At 41.1% G+C, this 20366-nt stretch overlaps 1 protein-coding gene across 1 annotated transcript in view; it reads right to left on the bottom strand.

Moving 5' to 3' along the window:
- The window catches only part of COLQ (collagen-like tail subunit (single strand of homotrimer) of asymmetric acetylcholinesterase), a 50894-nt gene that overhangs the window by 1947 nt on the left and 28581 nt on the right, over positions 1-20366 (bottom strand). The window contains exons 5-17 of the mRNA XM_009871181.1: positions 20233-20277; positions 19498-19524; positions 17974-18045; positions 15498-15560; positions 14511-14537; positions 13830-13874; positions 13089-13124; positions 12122-12202; positions 7680-7776; positions 5794-5933; positions 3155-3274; positions 2427-2547; positions 110-212 (exon numbers count right to left, since the gene is read on the bottom strand). Of these exons, the coding sequence (XP_009869483.1) occupies positions 110-212; positions 2427-2547; positions 3155-3274; positions 5794-5933; positions 7680-7776; positions 12122-12202; positions 13089-13124; positions 13830-13874; positions 14511-14537; positions 15498-15560; positions 17974-18045; positions 19498-19524; positions 20233-20277 (977 nt within the window). The remainder of the gene's footprint in view (positions 1-109; positions 213-2426; positions 2548-3154; positions 3275-5793; positions 5934-7679; positions 7777-12121; positions 12203-13088; positions 13125-13829; positions 13875-14510; positions 14538-15497; positions 15561-17973; positions 18046-19497; positions 19525-20232; positions 20278-20366) is intronic.

Genomic DNA, 20366 nt, shown 5'->3' with positions numbered 1-20366 from the left:
GTGGGTAATATTTTTCCATTCTAAAGCTGACAAAGAGAAAAAAATACCCAGACAAAAACAACAACAATAAAACCAACACCAAACCACAGTGAAGACAGCTTATACATACCCAGGGAGATACGTTCTACATGTCAAATATCCAAAATCCTTCCCATCACAGTCTTCAACCCCCTCATGTCTGTAGCCATCTCCACAGTAAGCACGGCGGCACCCTGTTGAAAAATACAGAAGAAATACCTTCAAGGTACTTCATATGCAAAAAAAGGCAAGTGAGGTATGTGAAATTAGATTTTTAAGGGTAAAATATATAAAAAAAAGGCATCTGGAGAAGGACATCTTGTAAGGACCGTCTTAGGAGAAGCGATATCCTTTGCTACAAAGAATATGCTTTTTTTTTTTTAGCTTAACTTCAGTGACCAAGAGAAAGAATGTATAACTACTAAAAATAATTACTACAGAAACACTAATTATATCAGCATTTATACTAATAATTATTATTATCGTAGATAATTACTGTCAAAATGAATTCAGTTAAGCATAAAGTACAGTTAATAGAAATGATTTTGGGAGGTCACAGTTGGAAAAAAACACTGAGGTCAATAAGTAGTTTGAAAATCCCAAGCTAGAACTTTACCCCATATAGCACAGTATCTATGTGTGTCTACCGCAAGGGAGTTCTCGCATCTGAACAGAATTATGCAGATTTATTGCCTGTCTATCAAAAAAGAAAAAGTATGTAATAATTGCCAGAAAGGTCTTTTTCCCACTTCTGACTCCTACTGATTTGAGCTTGAGTGGGCCTTGTGACATTTTTTTCATGGTGAACTGGCATGCAGGCTGCAGTAATTTGGGGGTTTATTTGCTATTTTAGCAATGAGACTTTGCTTTTGATGTCTTCAACTTTCTGAGAATGACTTTATAGCTCAAAAAAATTCATTTAGCTAAAGTCCCTTTGACATCATCTCTGAGACTCTATTAAGGAACAATTAAAAGGGCACTGAAGAATAGGGAGTTTACAAGAGTTAAAGTGAGTTATTTACAAATAGAAATGATTAATTAATTGCAGCAAGGATCTATTCGTTAGAAATTGATCCTACTGAGAACAACGAGCCTACTTCACACTAAAATCCATTTACCATTTGTTTAACATTTACCATTTGTTTAACATTTTTCTTTTGGTTCAGTCCCAAGAGCAGAATGATGACAATGTGCTCATCTCCAGATAACTCAGTGATAAATCCTGGAGTCACATCAGTGTCAAAAAATCTCTGTATTCCAAGGCTTTGATCAAGCTGAAGCTTTGCCCTCTTTATGTATAGCAGAAAGTAACACAATGTGCCTCCAGACACACAATGTACGATTTTGCAGGCACTAGAACTAATGAACACTGTTTTCCTGCATGCTTGTTCCCCACGGTTGATTGCAAATTCTAATTGAATCATTTTCTCATGCTCAGAGCCTGGAGAGCTCATGCTCTCTCACTGGATCACTTTGCAGTCAGGCAAGCTTTGAGGGACACTTATTTATATGTCTCCATATACCTGTTGCAACTAAATTGCCTTTGAAATCTCTTTCCTGTCGTTATTGAGAAGTTGGCTGGGATTCCTAAGTTATAAGGGGAAGCGTGGCGATGTGCAAACTCGCACAGAGCATGGTTGCATACGCTTCATTTTCAAAGTCAGGCTAAAAAATGGTTATCTATACAAATGAAAAAGAAAAATTGCATCTTTCAGCGTGGGCTGATGCCTGTTCTGAAATGTGAAGGAGCATCCCTCTGCTCGGCCCAATAGTGTACCAAACCTGCTGTGTTCTGGGGAAGGAATCAAGTGGTAAAAGTAGCTGAAAGGTAGAAGGGAAAGTTGCCACAGCTGCTTGTATGTTTGTACACTTCTCCCTAGCCACAACCAGAAAAATAAAAGGAAGTCTGACCAGATAGGAGTCAAATGTATAAACCTAAAGTGAAGGTAGTGGGCTGACACCTTCCCTATGCAAGTGAATAAGGAAATCCAAAGCATTTTTACTGGACCCAGTATCTAGCTTACTATGAGAAACAGCCAGCTCCAGTGGGCTGCTTCTGGGCAGAATGTCAGCAGCCCCTGGGGAAGGTGTGTGTATAAACCAGTTGCTGGGTTTGGCCTCTGGAACGCAGTGGTCTTGCCCTGAGTGCAGACACCTCTGCTCAGGAAGGTACATGGTCAGTGGGGATGCAGGAGAAGTACTTGGCATCGCCTCTGTCTCGTGTGTGACATCCACATGCACGTAGGACCATTGCGCCTCCCTCTCCCCACACCTGCTCTCCATCCACAAACCACGCAAGCTTCAGGGAATCAAGCACGGGTGTGACTTACAGAGCAGCCTACCCTGTGGAAACCGCTAATGCGCCTTCCCTGGTAGAGAGAGGCTGCTCCCGACACGTGGGAACTTACTTATACAGTCATCAGTCACAACTGCATTGCCGTCGTCACACTCCTCCCCATCCTGTACGATCCCATCTCCACAGGTACTGCCATCCCCGAAGCGGTAATCCACGGGGTAGAAAGGCGTGAGCTGGCCAAAAAAACCACACCGTGGTTACTGAACTGGGCATCAAGCAGCCTGGCTCGCAGGCAGAGGAGGAAGGGCTCTGGAAGGCAGATTCCACAACCAGGTTTTCATATCTGGTGTTCACAGGGTTTATACGGAAGGTGATTCAAAGTCCAGTGCACACAAGAAGGATCCCACTGCTGATTTCAGTGGGACTTAGCTTAGCTCCTCAAAGCAATTAAAGAAATACGTGGGTTTGGTTTGCAGGGTTTGTGTTTATCAACAACTTTGTACCCTGGTGAGTTCTGCCTTATTTTGTACTAAATAAAAAAATGCTCTTTACTATCGTAATTTCTCAAATTCAGCCCCAGTTTTTTCATCAGTGGAGCCTGGTTCACAGGGGAGTTAGGAAAACCTGCAACACTGATGAGTTAACACCTCAGTAACTGAAACTCCTGTGAACAAAAAAAAAATAACAGAATTATGTTCAGTTGTGGTAGCATTCATAAATGGGTATTTTCTCCATTCGCTTCATGGATTCTGTATGAAACCTTAAGTACAGAATCATGTTCTGTATTTAGAAATGAAATATTCACTCACAAGTTTTCTGAGACCATAGTCATAGTTTCACCTGGATTGGGAGCCATCCAAAGGTATCCTTGAAATATAAAGATCTCTGATCTCTTCTAAAAGCTAGGGCATTTTCCATGTTTAACCGGTCCAATTCTTCTTTATTGTTCACCACAAAAATCTGGGGCACAGAAAAAGAGGTGATTGGTAACCTTCTCAAGAAGTATTTCGCATTGTCAGAGAATCTAGTTTGGTCAACCGATGTATGTATCTGCAAATAGGTAAATAATTACACAGAAAAATGGTTTGGTTGTTTTCTGAGACAGAATGGTGTGAGAAGCTACACCCACGGGCTCCTTTGCGACTTGTTAGAAAAGACATGAATTTCCAAAGGAGGGTGATCTTTCGTGAGCGCTTAGCTATGGCTTCAGTGGCCCTTATTTCAAAATGCACAGCCACAGGTAACGATCATGCAAACACTTGTGCACAATCATTGCTGAGAAAAAAGCATCAGATGCTCAGATGGTTAGCTGCTGGAACACTTGCAAAATCCATATGGGCATGAGCAATTTTTGTGGGCTCATTTCTATTTTTTTAGGTGTGCTCATGGCTACAAAATAAATAATGCATTGCTCAATGCAACCTTCACTTTTCCTTTATTACTTTGTACTTTGTTTAGATTTAACTGGTGCTAAAACGCATGTTTCTTTATATGCATATAGTTTAGTCTGAAGTCAAGTCTTCAATTACCAGAAGAAAGTAGTTCAAAATGGAAAAATTAGGACAAGCTTCTCTCTTACCATTTTTGTAATGTCTCAGTCACTGAAATTGGCTGTAAGTGGCATTAGGAAATAATCTCTTCCTTCAGCAGCTTAATCAAATTAATTTTATCAAAACCATTTTTAAATTAAGAAAAAGCAAATGGAGTGCTTCTGAGCAAAATAGATTTAGGGTTGAGCCTGAATCCCACCAGCAAAACCAGAATTGGCCCCTTATTAAACAAATCACCCTGGAATTTCTACATAGCAGAATATTCCCAGAGCCCTCGACAAAGGCCAATTTCATTAAAGAAGCATTGAATAAAAATGCCTTCAGCTTGAATGAAAGAAAGCAAAGAAATAGAAAGCCAGCATCCAGATTCTGTAATTGCACTCTGGGGCTCAAGTCCCAACCCCAGAGATCTAATTTCTCTTGAAATCAACAGCAAATCTGTGCTCTCTGAAATTCTCTGTTGCGAATACTGGCCTTTGAAATAGCAGAAAGATTTAGAAATCAGAATGAACCTTAGCCAGTGTCAGAAAGCCAGTGGTTTTTTTCCTAGTCTCTCCCCAAACCTGTCAGGGATGGCAGGGGAGGAGTGGGGGTGACTGCCCCAGGGCCGGGCTGCAGGAGGAGGCTGTTTGGAGAAACCCCACAACACTGGGGCTGGGGCACGGAGCATCATCTCTGGGTTTTTTTTTCCATGGTCAGCTACAGGAACCCTGACAGTTTTCAAGTGGTACAAGGCAGGCTTCAAAGCTGCTACATGGGGATCTGAACAGAATAAATAGTAGCCATGTTCAAGCTCCTGTTCTTGACACTCAAGGGAGTAAAACAAATGGGGCAGGTGAACTTTCAGAGCTGAGGCTTGGTTCTTCACCATCCTGCATTTCTGAGAATGAAATGGCACTCCATTATCAAATGAGGGTTCATAGTGACAGCACAGGATACTTATATGTGAAGTAGTTACGCTCTCATTGCCGACTTTTAAGATAGAGTATGAAACTGTGCCTGATGGAGAAGGAAATTGGTAAGACCTAGGCAGAATATTGCAAGCCTTACACCTCTTCCTATGAGTTCTCCATGTCGTGAAGTACCTGATAGGTTTTGTTGCACTAGCATGCAGCATGATGTGATATGCACCTTTATTTCATGCTCTTTCTTCTCTCACCATTACATTTTAAAACCAATGGGTCTTTTTTGTAATGCAGCACAGACAGGGATGCAGGGGCAGCTGATGAGTCTTGCAGCACGTTCATGTGATTGAGTTCAATGACCCAGTTTAATGGACAGTGTTGTGAGGGTGCCCCTTTCACACACTCTAACAGCTTTCTGACAACGTGACAGATGGGAAAGTTAACAAAGCTAATTGCTGCTTATTGTCATTCACAGCTGACCAGACACCACATAATATCCATTTACATGAGTGGAGCGTCCCAGGCTGTGCTGGTACACAGCAGCAAGGTGGCATTTTCATTGCTGATTAAGTACTAAAATGCACAGAATAATAAGGCAGGGACCAGCAGAAGGAAAAGTACAGAACAGTATTTACAAAGTTCAAATAAATCAGAGATGAAGGATTGCTAGGTCACTTTCCACCAATGACTTGTCTCTTAAAGTACTTTGTCAAATTGGCTCATAAAAATGCTTTCAAGAAGGTTAGAGATCGAAATTAGCTATATAAAAGCTATGTCTGCAGACAGGAGCTCGGAAGCCTGACTCCCATGGTTTGTGGAGACTCCTTTTTGGTTCAAGGTAGAGGGTCTGTTCTTTGGGAGAAAGTTCTATTGCATATGTGAAATGTTTTACTCCAATACTCAATTCTGAAATCACTGTCTTTGCAGAAGAAGATATGACATCTTCCCTGTTAAATCCAAAGTATTAGTGAGTACACCACCACTTACAATAACCGCTTATGTTCCCTTCAGAAAATCTGCTTACCGCAGGAACTTTTGGATAATTGTGTCCAAATACAGATTCCTCATACACTGGGTTATTCACATGTTGTGGGGATCTGCAGAGACATCTCCCTGGAGGCCCTGGAAGTCCTCTGTCCCCTTTCGGTCCTATTGCAAATTGTCCTGGGAAGTAAAATACCAGGTTACCTTGTTACGAGGTTAATAAAACACAAACACAGCCTCAGTGGAAGAAGTACAGGTCAGATGGATATATGCAATTACCTAAGTTTTCACATACGTGTATCTCCCTCCAAATCCACTGGGAACTGAGGGAAGGGATTATCAGAACCACCAACTCCAGCAGTTCAGGAGAAGGACCTGAGTTTGTGTTATTTCAGATTACCTTTAATTTCTTTTCTACCAACTTTACAGAGAAAGGGCGAGACCAGTTGCTTAGAATGTCAGCCTGTTTGAAGTGATGGAAATTCAGGCTGTGATGAGTGCACAGATCGTTCTGCAGCACCCGTGCACCAAGTTTAGCAGAGTCAGTCTCTGTGTACATCCAACAGGGCACTGGACTCGTGCGTTTGTGCAACCACTTAAGCAAGGTTGTTTCAGAGGCTGCTGTACAGGAAAACCTAACCAGAAATAGAAGAGTGATACAAATAATTTTTTTTTTAAAAAAGTCCTTTTGACTTTCAAATTTTGGCAAGGATGTGCTACTCTGCAAAATTAGACTATGAGCCAACATGTTCATACTGCAAGCAGTGACATCATTACCGAAAGGTCTTTCAGAATCAGAATTTATATTCTAGAGGAAAAAGATTAACAAGCCTGACACATAAACTTTCTGTGGATGGAATAAAGTCTTCAAAAAGTAACCTCAAGATCCTGTCCGCCTTCCCATTAGCATGGTGAAAATTCTGCCCTCTGAAAACTTCCAGCTAATTTATACAAGACAAAGATGTTTCGTAATAGGAGACATGAGATATGTGAAGACTTTGCCTCCAGCTTCACAGATATACTATTTCCACACCACCACAAGAAGGGACCTGCTGCCCACTCATGTAAGAAGGGAAGAAAAGGGGAACACAAAATAGAAGATATTGAACAGACTGACTGCAGTACAAGCAGCTGTTGTCCATCCAAAGGAACAGTAGTTTCCAACTGATTTTGTTTTCTTTTCAGATACTTTATAACTGGGTTGAAAAAAAAACCTATCTGAGGATTCACTGTCACTGAGCATTGTGGGTCATGCATTGTCCTTCATGTCTGCTCTTGGTCTCACAAGCTACCCAGAATTCATGTGCACGCTTAGCTTTGAAGCTGTACAATTATCAGTTACAAGATTTTTCTCATAATTTCTACAAGACATACAATTGCAGTGAGTATGGATATCCCGCCCTTAAGAAGAGACTTTTTCTTCACTGCCCTTTTGTCCTTCTTAGGCCTATCCCTTTCCTTCTCTTCCCTTCTTTTCTTAATGCCATTATGACTTGTGTCCCATCACAGAGCATGGGTTATGTCCTGACTGATTAGCATTCGCAATCTTTCACTGTAGGCCAGCATATCTGGAGCGACTGCAGACCTCTGATGATGGCAGTTACCTAGTCTCTCCAAGGCTGCCAGATGGCTTTTCATCATCCCCATATACCAAAGTCCCACAGGGGCCACATAGGCCATGGTTTTGGTTATATCTGAAACATCAAGAGCCATCATGTAGGCTTTCAAGTAAGGCATAGAGTCTTTATAATGGAGAAGGCTGGCATGACCTGTCTTCAGGAGAAATCCTCCCCTTGCTGTCAGTGGAGAAGCAAATGAAGTCCTGTGGCACTTTTTGGAAAGGACCCTACGCAGGTGCATCTGATGAATCAGGAGGGTCTTCGGGGCAGAGATGCCATTTAGGAAAACACCTGATCTCCAGCTTACCTGATCCTGAAGGTCCAGGGGGGCCTGGCTGGCCAGAAGGACCAGGTCTTCCAGGCGGACCCATGATGCCCGCAGGTCCAATGTCTCCCTTTAGTCCCTAGGAGAGAGGAGACATTAATTTATTTGCAAACTGTAAATAACACACATCCTCTTCCAGCCACCACTGGCTTCCTTTTCAAGAAAGCCAGGAGAGCTGCCAATAGAAGCACGCAGCATGAGCTTCACAGTCACCACCCCAGGGAAGAGGTGCTGTCTTCTTCTACGTAGAGACAGAAAAGCATGTCCAGGCAGGACTTCTGCTCCTAAATGTGAACACACCCAGAGACCAGTTCTGTGTGGAGTCACAGATCATCCTGCTCTGACTTCAGTCATTCAAGAGCCCTTCTTTAAGGATGGCTTTTTATCCTTAGTAGTTCTCTAGAAGTCAGTGAGCTCAGAATAAAAGGATTGGTGGAGCTGAAATAACTGACTCTGTAAATCCTTAGTTACCGACCCCCCCCCCCCCCCCCCAAAAAAAAGAGAACAGTCACCAAGAAGTTGTCAAGGGCTTTCAAAGTGACGTTTCCCAGTCTCTCAGAAGCACACTAACGACTTTAAGGCCTACACTGTTTTTAGGAGTACTTTATGTGCCTGATTCTCACCACGGGTATACCTATATTAAGAAATCAATGCAAGGCAAGCAAGGGCTTAGCTTTATGAAGTGCAAGCTCGTGTGTGGCAACACCACGTTGACAGATGGTGTCCCTCTGGTACCTTATCACTCAGTTAACATGCTGTGAAATTACCTATGGGAGATGAACTTACACATAGTTCCATACACTAGCTAATATTCTGTAAAATCAGCCCTAATTTGCCTCATGGGAGCTTGTTTGTGCAAGCCATACCCTTAGGCATTTCAGAACTGGTCAGCACCTTCCTATTTTTGCCCCTGAACTTAATATGATAACACTTATCAAAACTATATTTACCTTCCTGCTCATATATTCTCCAAGGCTTGGGTTTCTCAGCTTTATATTTCAGAAGAGTATTACATAGCTTAAAGTTTAAATGTCTGATTTGATTTTTATGTCACAGCATACGTTATTTAGCATAACAAATATGATGTATACTAGGTAAGCTTTCTTTTAATGACAAAGGAGAATAATTCGTGGAAGATGGTGTAATTCCACACTAATGTGCATTCACAAGCGCATGATAAGTGTTTGCATGTCTAATATCAGAGTAATGGAGCAAATATAATAATATATACGACAATAATTTGTTATATAATATGTTGCATAGCATGGATACATTTGAATGTCACTTGCACCATTTCAACAGAGGAAGGCTGATTTTGCCACGGACCATGAAGAACTAATTGAATATTTGCTTTGTTTAATCCTATTAGGCAAGCTCTGTGCCATCAAAATATTCCAGGATTTATATGAATGCAAGCGATGCTGATCCCTAATTACTTCTTACATTACACAACCTAGAACTAGCAGATCAAGATTTTGTAGCCCCAAAGAAATCTGTGGGAAATATCTTTCCCACACATGACAGCTATCTGGCAGAGACAAGCCAGAGACAGTCAAACACATACTGCCTGAAAACGAGCTGTCTTCTGTGTCTCCTGCTTTGGAGGAATGATTGCTTAATGTCCTCTTGCTTAGCACAGGTAGATTAAATAATAATGGCAGAGATTTATATTAAATACTTTTGCCTTGTTTCTTTTTGCATGCACCCATGGCATTCAGGGAGGATTTTCCCACGGACAATATTAATATTCCTCTCTTCTCTTCTCTTTCAAAGTGACATTACCAAAAAGCCCTAAGTCATTCCTCCCTGTCAAGACTGAAATCCTAAACTTGCTCCTTAGGGTCGATTCCCAAGTTACAAAGCTTTGGGTGTTACATCTCAGTTAGAGGGCAGTGAGGCTGTGGTTTGTGACTCCCACCTCCTGGCCACCTTTTGGGAAGAGCCTGTCCCAGAGACAGGGAAGAGCTGAAGAAGCCAATGAGATAATCAAGACATATCTCAAAATGGAAGTGGAAGTGACACCTTCCTAATTTAGCTGCTTTTATCTAGGGATGTCAGCTGGATCAAGGGACAGGAAATGGCCCCATGTAGATGGAAACTATCCCCCCAGCTGAACAAACAGCCCAGCAGCTACAGCCCTTAAAGGCAACAGCCAGGCCAAAGAGCCTTAAAATGTCACTTTTTTTTTTTTTAAAGGATTAGAAAAGAAGAAAGGACATAGGTAGTTCACCAAGAAACACAGTTTTGATGCAGATGCTGAAATTGCTTTCAGGGCACCAGAAAGTATTGAGTCTTGGGTCTGGAAATCCTAATTTAGGGGCAGACTATATTCTTCTAGTCACACTGATTGTTGCCTTAAATTATGACACACCTTATGTCACCACTTTTTGATTAAGACACTGTGTAATGTGACAAAATGTCTAAGGCCAAGTAAGGAGGGCACTGTGTTCAAGTTGATTTGTAGGCACTGCATCTTCTCTTTGCCTTATGCTGTGGAAAGATGTTCTGTGAATATTACTTCAGCAGAACAAATGAGCACAGTTTACAAAAAAAACCATCAAAAACCAAAATGGAAACAGTCAAAAGCTTTTAAAACCTGACAAATCAAGGACAAAACCATTTTTCTTGCAGACTTACGCTGCACATACCTTTCTTACTTAGTGACCTGTTGTTCCTTTCCTAATATCCAACTTTTAATTTTCCCCACACACTGGCTATTGTTTCATTTCAGATACTAGCTAATGGCACAAGAGCAACAGTGAAGCAGTCATATGCCTCTGTTTGCAGTGTTGAGCATAACCAGACTGCGGATAAAATACTCTCAGCTAAGCCCATTAACCACCCCATCTACATGCTCCCATATCTGAGCGAGAACAGGTCCCCTTGCCTGTGAGTCCGCGGAAAGAAACAGGCTCTGCAGGCAGCAATTCAGTGCACCAGGAACTGATTGCCTTTGTAATAAATACAAAAGGAAAAGTGCGTTAAAGTGGCCCATTTGTTGACTTGAGCAGGTAACTATACCAACCTCTTTATCTCCTTCTTGGAAAATGCTGTAGTGGAAGTCAGTATCAAATCTACTGACAATTCCTGGTCTTTAAAGTCTGAAAAAATTTAGTTCTGCCACCACAATTATTCTGAGCTCTAAATAAGGACTATTTGCCAACCATCTCATTCCTGAACAGCTTCCATACATGATTACCATCCCTTAAGGTCACTATGTATCTTCCTGACCTTTTCTCAGAGCAGAAGAATCTCTCCCTGGCATGCAGCACTATGGCGAGAACTCCCATATAAATATCCAGTCTAACAAATCAATCTTGGTTTAGTGTTAACAGAGGAAATGGGAGAAACAGAGAGGGTGTTTTAGTGTTTTGGTTCTTTGCACTGTGTGATGGACATCTCCAAGGACTTGTGGCTCTGCAAGCTGATCTGTGTTGACCAGCATTTGGGCCTGGGTAAAGCCTGACTCAAATAAATTGGTAGTCTGGACAGAAAGCTTCTGCCAGGTAGGCTCAGCAGCAAGGGCAGAGCCTGAATGGACATTGGATGTACACTTAATGTGTGTGCTGGAAACCAGGAGTGTACTACAGCCTAATACATATCTGAGGTTTGGATGTACAGACCAGTGGTTTTCACTGTTGCAAACCACACATCAGTTTAATCCATTAGAGCACACCTTTCTAATTTTGTTAGCAGTAGTGAGCCAAGGAGAAAATTCATGGACAGGCAATGAGACCTCCCCCGCAAAACGCTGATGTTACCTCTCTGCCCAGAGCTGAGGGGCGACTAGTTTTTGTAGCACCCACAGCAATCCCTCCCTCATTCAGAGACCCGTAAAGCCAGTGTTTCCCCACAAACCTTCCTTCATTCATCCCAGGAACTTGTTTTCACAAGGGACACAGGGTGGCATTTGAGTAGGCTGAAATGTGTTGAATTTTGGATATATCCCATTTGCCATTGCAGTCTGCCTGTAAATAGAACAGTCCCACTCCCTGAGCCAGCTTCAGGGTTGGGATCTACAAAGCGTAGGGCACCTTGGCATTTCACCCCATGCTGTCCGAGACCTGAACCTCATGCCAACTCTCCAGCCATCAGGTGAGGCTGGGACCTGTGTCGCTTAGGATTCAAAGGAGGAGATCAAAGTCTGCTCAAGCTGTATTCAAAGAACTTGTTACCAAGCCAGGCAAATAGAATTTTCCCCGTGCTGCATGGCCAGGGACCTAAATGGTGCAGATAAGGCTGCAGCCCTAAAGCTGAGGCTTTAACTCCTGCACAGCCTGTGCATGTGTGTGAGGTGTTTCAGGGCTTCTGTCTACATCCCTGCAATGAAGTGCATAATACCATGAGACCACAGAACACACGGTCATACGCCACGACCACACAGATGCCATGAGTCACCGAAAGAGGAAACATCATGGTCCTACTTGTTTGCCTCGTTTTCCAGGTCTTCCTATAGGTCCTCTGTGTCCTGGTACTCCCGACTGTCCCTTCGGGCCCATCTCTCCCTTGGTGGGTGCAGAGGGAAGGAAGAAGGAAGTAAGTACGTGGTTATACCTGCCTTGTACAAGACAGCAGCCAGATGGTGCCTTCACTTGCACAATTCCTCTAGATAATGCTGGCACCGTTTCTTTCTTAGAAATACAAAACTACAACAAAATGTTTTAAAAGAAGCATAAAGTAAAAAAACATCCCTTACAATTTACCCACATACCCTTGAAAAATTCTTTCCCAAACAAGAGGTCAAATGGAGAGATCAGAAATAGGCTCAAAACCTTCGAGAGGTCAAGGCTAGCAAAACTCTCTGACCCCTTGGCAATATCTTGCTTTGTTGTTAAGACACACATATAATAAAATCACACAGTGAAAGGGAGGTGAATCCACTCATCTTCTAGCCTCCACAGAAGCAATCATTATTTCCTTATTCTATTTTCAGAGACAAGATGTGATTACGTCATAAAATTATTCTCCTTTAGGCTTTCTATCCATAAGCCAATACCTGAATTTTGATAGTTTTTCAAGTACAGAATAAGCTGCTATTTATACTAGTGCCATTTCAATTCAGAGCATCAAAAAGGAAATATTTATTTGCTTCAAGTGAGTAAAACAATTAGGGAAGTTATGAATCTATAATCAAGAGTCTGAATATGGTAAACAGGAGGAAGATTATGACTAAATTAATGTTGTGGGGGAAAAAAAGAGAAACAAAACAAACAGCTAAATCTCAGAGTTTTCTCCTAAAAGATATAAAAGCCTAAAGAATTTGATCAAGCTCAAGTGTTGATCATTGAATCAAGCAAGACTTTCAATGTCCTACACTTTCCAGGATGTCCCTGCAGCCACTCATTGTCCCTATGTCAGCACTTAACTCCTTCACTCATTGCACCCACTTACTTTTTGTCCCAGCATTCCAGGGAAGCCTATTTCTCCCTGCAAATTAAAAGAAGAAAAATCATCAGAAAAAGTGGAACGAGCTTTGACAAATCAGCCCTTCCTTGGAAGGAAGAAATACAAGTGTGATGTACAGTTAAAAAATCCTGCACAATGATACCTGCAGAAGTTGGGGAATTATAAGCAAAATTTTACTTTAAATCCCCTTGTACGATAATAATACATCTGTCTGCCAGAAGATCAGTCTGGCACCTGCTTCCTCTCCTCTGACAAATATCCTGATTGTGCTTTCATCCACAGGCAACCCTGCAACTGGGACGTGTCCCAAAGCCTGTGTTTGGGAACGGCATTTCTCCATTTAGGCCAAAACCCTTTTACTTCCAAACCACAAATCTCGCTTCCTCCCCACCAGCATTACCATAATACCACCTAAATGTCTTTTGGCAAGCTGTGGTTGTTCTGAACTGCAGGGGCGAAGAGAGACTGAGGTTACGTCCAGGGAAATTCCCCCCCTGACCCATCACCCCACCATGCACTGGGACTGGGGGGCACATGGACATGGAGGCTGTCCCACCACCCTCCATCAGGTAGGAGCTCTGCCTTCCCTCACCACTCCTGCCCTCCCAGGAAGATGCTTCCAGGTTCCTTTCCTCCACATCACTTCTGGTTTTCCCTATCAGAAATGCGAGAGTCTTCAAGTGTGCACTCATCTAAAGCTCAGAGTCATTTGGAAAAGAAAATTACCTGGTCTCCTTTGACTCCTTTGTCACCCCTGTCACCCCTGGATCCCTGGAGAGAGAGAGCACAGGGTGACAACAGCTTAATTACTGTCATTTCATGAGGAAGCAAAAAAATTCTTCTATATGACACATCATCTGGATTCACATAGAGTACAGCAATATCTTCAGAGTGAGACATATGGTAGATACCCTAAAATGTTTCCTTATTACTTTCATTGGTATTATAACAGAATTAAAAGTAAGGCTTGTAGGAAAGGGGACTTATTCTCCCCAGGTAACTCCTTTAAATATGTGCTTTCCTGGACATAATACTTCCAAATCTCATTTGTTTTCCTTGGTTGGCTTCATCCAAGTTCAGGACCCACTATGAGGCCTTACAGTAAAGCACTGTCTCTGTGCGGAAGTGTGTACAGACTAAACAAACCAGACCAACAATTAAGGATTATTATACCCATTCTACAGCTGAGGAAACTGAAGTGAGTTACTGTAGCAACTTGTTCACAAGAACACGGAGTGTAAATCTCACTTTAACCCAGGTCACAAAATTGTGCTCCTCGATGCCTGTTTTCATTTCTCAGACTTTAGACTTCACTCCATCAAGACTCAATCTCATTTCTGCAGCTACCTTTTTTTACATAACTCTTTCCAATTGTTAATTGATACATTATTCTATTGTCACACTGACCTTTTCTCCTCTAGTTCCAGGAAAACCCTAAAGGGAATGATAGATAATTTAATGCTTCTCAATTTCAAAATCATCCAGGAAGCCAGACTTTCAAACTTTAAAGTGAAGAAAAAGAATGAAGCACAAATAATTAATTGCATCAACTTGTAAATGCAAATCAATATTTATAGCTTCTAAAATTGCACTGAAACAGAACCATGAAATGTGGTTTAAAGGCAAGACAACTCAGCCAAAAGCCAATGTGAAAAAGCCAGGTAAAGCCAGCAGGTTTGATATTGCTTTAAGCAAGGGAAATAAAACATAACTGAAAGTGAATAAAGCCCTAGATGCCACAGTTAATAATTAAATTATATTTAAGTAATTTTCTAATGTGGGAATTACTATAAAACTGAGTTTCTCTTTAAGAAACATATAAAAAACAATGGTGTTCAGTTCTTCTTTCCAGTCCTTTATTTGAATAAACTGATTACGTTTTTTTTTTCAAGTACCTGAAAATTTGTGCCTTAGATTTTTAAAGGTAGAGGCTACACTAGACAATGATGTGGAGATACCTAGAATATCCAGACCAAATTGTATTTACTATCCAGCTGTTAATACATATGCATTGTTTTGGCAGAGGACGAAAATGATCTCCACAGTCTTATAAGTTGGGTGGAAAACATTGCAGACATGATTTAATGCTATAGATATACTTAAGAACTAGTTTTCTAGTGGGATACAATTATATATTATACATATTATATATAAATTTCACTTTTAAAATAATTTTTTTACAGTAATCTATACAAAAACATTTTTATGAAAAGCCAAAATCACAGCCAAGACCAACCAGTCAATATAACCTTGCTTGAAGGAGAACATATATTTTTCAGCTGTATTAGAAAATATATATCCTGATAAATGCTTTCCAGCAAATTTATGAGGGAAGCAGCTGTCAGCAGAGCGTTAGAAACCAATGTCTGAAAATGCAGTGTTTGGTTAACAAACCTTGGAGCCCATTGGTCCTCTTGTACCTGGCAATCCCATCACACCCAACTCTCCCTTTTCACCCTAAAGGGGTCAATAAAGACAGTTATTGATTGTGACTCTCTGGTGAGGTCATACTTGAATGTCTGACAGTTCAGCAGTTCAGCTTTTACGTCAAGCAGTTGAGACAAGCCTGACCTTGGTGTAGCATTGTAGTAAGAGGTCTACATTGCAATTGTGTGCTGCCTGAATCCTCATATGCTATCTTATTCTTCTCGGGTGTGCAACTTCCGCTTCAGTTTTGCCAGATGCTATTAAAGGGTGAGCAAGGAAATGAGCAGCAACAGCGCATCCTTTTTCTGCGTGAAGGTGCTTTGTGTCTACTTAGCATTTCTTCCACTGAATTGCAGAAAAGAAAGGTATTTTGCTGCAAGCCTTTATAGCGAGAGGAGGCACAATGACTACTTTTATCATAGTTCTGAGCCATCGTATGTTTTACACTGATTTGGAGACAGTAAATCATGAAAAGGCTTTACAACAACTTCTTTGGCTCCTGTCAGCTAATTATATTTAGCATGAAATACAGAGGAGTCCCCACAGACATGCAGCAGTGCTATCAGCAGAATACAGTTGGCGCTCAGTCTCCTTTGGCTTTCATTGTCTTAGAAATGGAGAGGATTTTCACGTTGGCTGCTGCCCTGGCAGAAGATCAGAAAAGACTTGAAGAAACAAAGTAGGAGAAATAAGGATTTGACCAAGGCTGTGTCAGAGAAATAAAAGACAACGAAGGAGACTTAGCTGAAGAAATAGAAGGCACAGAGCTGGGAATGAGAGAAAAAAAAACACAAACAGAAACTTATTGGAGATTTACAACAAGAAGAGGATGCAGCAAATGAGTTTAGTGAAGATGAGCATCAGGAGTGTGGGAAGATCAGAGACGAGAAGAGAAAGGGCAGAGAGAGACAACCAGTAGAAGTGAGCACAGAGACCTGCTGGGCTCTGACTGGAGCCCTCACTGATGGGCAGGAAACCAAAATTTATAAAGACTAGAAGAAATGAAAGTGTTAACCCATCTAAGGAACACAGGAGACAGGTATCAGAGGAGGCAATAAAAACCGAAGAACTGGAATCAAACAGCAAGTAGGACTTGTAGTCAAATTACATGAAAAAGTATTCCTACTGACTGTGAGGGATGCTTCTAGGAGTGTGATGAAAAAGCATAACTAGACAAAGAGGAGATAAAATCAAAATTAGGAAAGATTCCATAAGGAAAAGATCAAGTAAATGAGTTTTCTGACTGCTCTGCTCTCAGTACTAAGACTGTGAGGGAACAAGGTAGTTAGACCTTCCTTCTGCCCTCACTGATCCCACTGTGGGAAGTCACAGCACACAATGCATTTTGGGGAGACATCATTTCCCATCTTACAGTTCAAAGTGAGCATTGGCTCCTTTTAAGTACACACTTTGTCCTTGTTTGCCTACATTTCCCCATGCTATAATATGCTGTTCTTCACATGACATAGCTGTGGAGACTTTGAGGGCCTGCTTCTTAGATGTGGCTTGAGTTCAGAAGTCTACTATTATTCTTGCAGTAGCAAGAGCTACTGCATCATGTCCTTTGAGGTGGGAGCACCTACCTTCATAGAGGAAATAGAGAGTCAAAGATTTACTGGAAAATGCAGTTTCAGACTAAACATTGCGTGCAGTCCTTTCACCTGATGCATACTGGATTGAAGAAAAGCACGTTATCTCAAAAGTCCCAGTAGAAACTCCATCTACTGTGGTTCCTGTGAAGAACTGCATACTTTTTTGTGTAAGATAATCACAGAATCATAGAATGTTTTAGGTTGGAAAAAACTTTAAAAACCATTCAGTTCCAATTTCTTTACTCAGCAAAGGACTGTCCTGCAGCTGTTTTTATAATAAATGCAGATGAAGCAACGACTCTGCAGCAGCAAAGCATGTTCTTCCATTTCTTCTGCCATTGGTTATTAAAAGTCACAGGAATTTATGTTTGTTTTTACGGGAATGAACTTCAAAGATGAGATCAGCAATCCTCATGATCTGTAATCTCTTTCCCCTGATACCAGCCTGGTATTTTCCCTCTGATGGCACGGGCACACAGTTATGCTGCCAAGAAGGACGTGAGATCATCATAAAGAACAGTGATAAAGATGTTGATCAGTTCTGAAACACTGATTTGTACGATTGTGAAACAGCAGTGATTATCAACAACTCTTCATTGGATTAATTTTCAGTTCCCCTATGACATATTTTAACGAACATAAGAAGTGCTACAAGGCCTAGGCTGAGGGTGGAGTAACCTACCCCTAGACTAGACAGCTCTTCGCAGACCAGTGTAACAAAAGAGACGGACACAGAGTGTCCTTGCACTGCTGCAGCTTTCCAGCCTCCAGCAGACAGTGCTGTCGCAAGACAACTGTTCTGTTCAGACTGTGATGTTGAGCAGGTTATTCCAAGTGTATTTTAGTCTTACCTTCTGTCCCACAGGTCCAGGCCATCCTACTGGTCCTGGCATTCCAGGGACGCCCGGGGGACCTGGTCTACCCTTGAACGGAAAACATCGGTTACAATGATTCATGTAACATCATACCTGCACACAGGCCTCCAGTGCAGACAGAAGATACGGAGGAATAAAGTTTTTTTCAGGAAAAGACCTGATAATGTTTCTTTACCTTGTTTTTAACAGAAAAAAGAGTACATTTACTCACAAAACAGTTTGTGTTCAGGCTACTGGAGGAAGTGTGGGCTTGAAGAAATACCAGGTTACACTGATTCAAGTAAGTAGATCAGCTACAGAGTAAATCTACATGCAATCAAAATAATAATCCTAAAATCCCAGTATTAGTAACTTAAATTCTTTTTTCCTTTATTAATATGATGTAAATAAAACAGATCTGCATGTAATTAGATCCATGTGAATCCAATTTACATTAAGAATAGAACCAAATCTTTAAGACATTCCTATTTTTATTTACTACTATTCATATTCTGAACATTCTTATATTACTAGCTATAATTGCTCCTTATTACTATGGCTAGAAATAACTACATACATACAGCTATTTATCTCTTTTGATTACTGCCTGTAAATCACTCTTTGAGTATCCTAAAATGCTGCAGAGTAGTCCTTTTCCACCGCTTTATGCCACGTGACAATACGATATTAGACATGTCACCATGACATTTAGGGCTAGGAGTAACCTCCCATGAGCCAGACAGCCTTCAGCAAGAGTTACACTGTTTTATTCCCAACCTGAGCAACTTCTCACTACTACTAGTAGAACCTACTAGTACTCAAAAGAGTAAGTACCGATGTACTGCATTTAAGATTTGCACTCTTGTAGGTTGGTGAGTGACTGAGACATTACTGTTTTGAGCACTTGAATTTATATAAGTAATATTTTCGTTTGCTGCAGGGCATTTACCATTTAGATTAAAGAAAAATACTGCTTTTGTTTATGTATTTATTTGAATTACTAATTGGCAGCTGGTGTTAAAATCCTTTGTATATTATTAGAAAGGTGCTAAAATCCTTGGTATATTATTAGAAGGGTACTTCTTTTCCTGGTTAGTGACTACCCTCTGCACATCTCTGATTTCATCCTGCATCTCTGTCTTCTTTTAAAGTTAATTACATTAAATGAAGGTACTCAGTGACTGAGACAATGTATTCTCTTTCATCAAATGTAGGGGCACATATTTTTGACAATATATCATGGCTCATACGTCACCTAGCATAGGATTGTACTCAGCGTATTGCATTGGTGCCAAAATGCTGTATGTGCAATCCTTAATGGTTATTCCTCCTTCAGGTGTATTTGGCCAAGCCTTCTTTAGACTTTGGAGGAGTAGTGACAGCTCCCATACCTGCTCTCCCTGTCCACAGAAACATAACTCAGTTAATTTCTCACTGTTTTTTAATTTTTATTTAACTGTTGTCTTCACCCCTCTCTGACAAATATTAGATGTGTTTTTAAGACAGCACCCTTGTTCATACCTTTCTTCCCGGCCTGCCAATCTCCCCCTGCCAGAGAAAGGAAAATGTTAGTCTTACAGGCACCACATGAAATACAGTGGCTCATTAGTCAATGCACTTAAATTAAAAAAAAAAAATCAACGAATTGGGAATATCTTTGTGTTCAAGACTTTACTTCCAGAGGTAAAATGAGAAGATTTAGTTTAATGGAGCTCCTTGGTCTTTCCCATGTTCTCAGCCCTAAATCTAGTCATCCCCTTGTATAGCAAATCATGTAACTAAGCGCCCAGCTTCAGGTATAAAGCTCATCATGGAGCAAATGCTTTGCAGATCTGAAGGCATAACTTAACATATAGGTGAGTTTTAATATCTGAGGTGACCCATACAATTCACACTGCATAGGAGAGCTCTGCTTTTCACCTCTTCTTGGATGGGTGGGGCATTCAAGGGTTTTTGGACCAGTGAGATTGCTGACTTGTGCCCCTGAGTTGCTTTCCCTAGACATACACATATTCTAGAGAGAGGTAGCTATCATGAGAAGCCATCAAAAGTATTTCAAGATTGAAGATGAAACACTGAAAGGTGAAGCTTTAAATTATAGTTTCAAACCAATTCATAGCTTTACATAAAAATTAAAACAAATCCCCACATCCATAAAGTCCACCATTCACTAAATAAACAAGGGAAAAAAGTGAACACTTCCCTTCCTCCTTTCTTTGCTCCTCAAAACATATCAAGCTCCATAACAACACTTACTTTTTCCCCTTTTGGTCCCATAATACCAGGAATTCCTTGCGGACCCTAGGGAGAAAAATGAATGCTGTCATTAAACTGCATTAGTAAGGAGGAACCGGTGGTGGTCTTCCATCAATCCTTGACCCTGTAGGTAT

This window comes from Apaloderma vittatum, unplaced genomic scaffold (assembly GCF_000703405.1).
Source record: "Apaloderma vittatum isolate BGI_N311 unplaced genomic scaffold, ASM70340v1 scaffold956, whole genome shotgun sequence".
Taxonomy (NCBI): domain Eukaryota; kingdom Metazoa; phylum Chordata; class Aves; order Trogoniformes; family Trogonidae; genus Apaloderma; species Apaloderma vittatum.
This window is presented reverse-complemented; position numbering and strand designations above follow the sequence as displayed.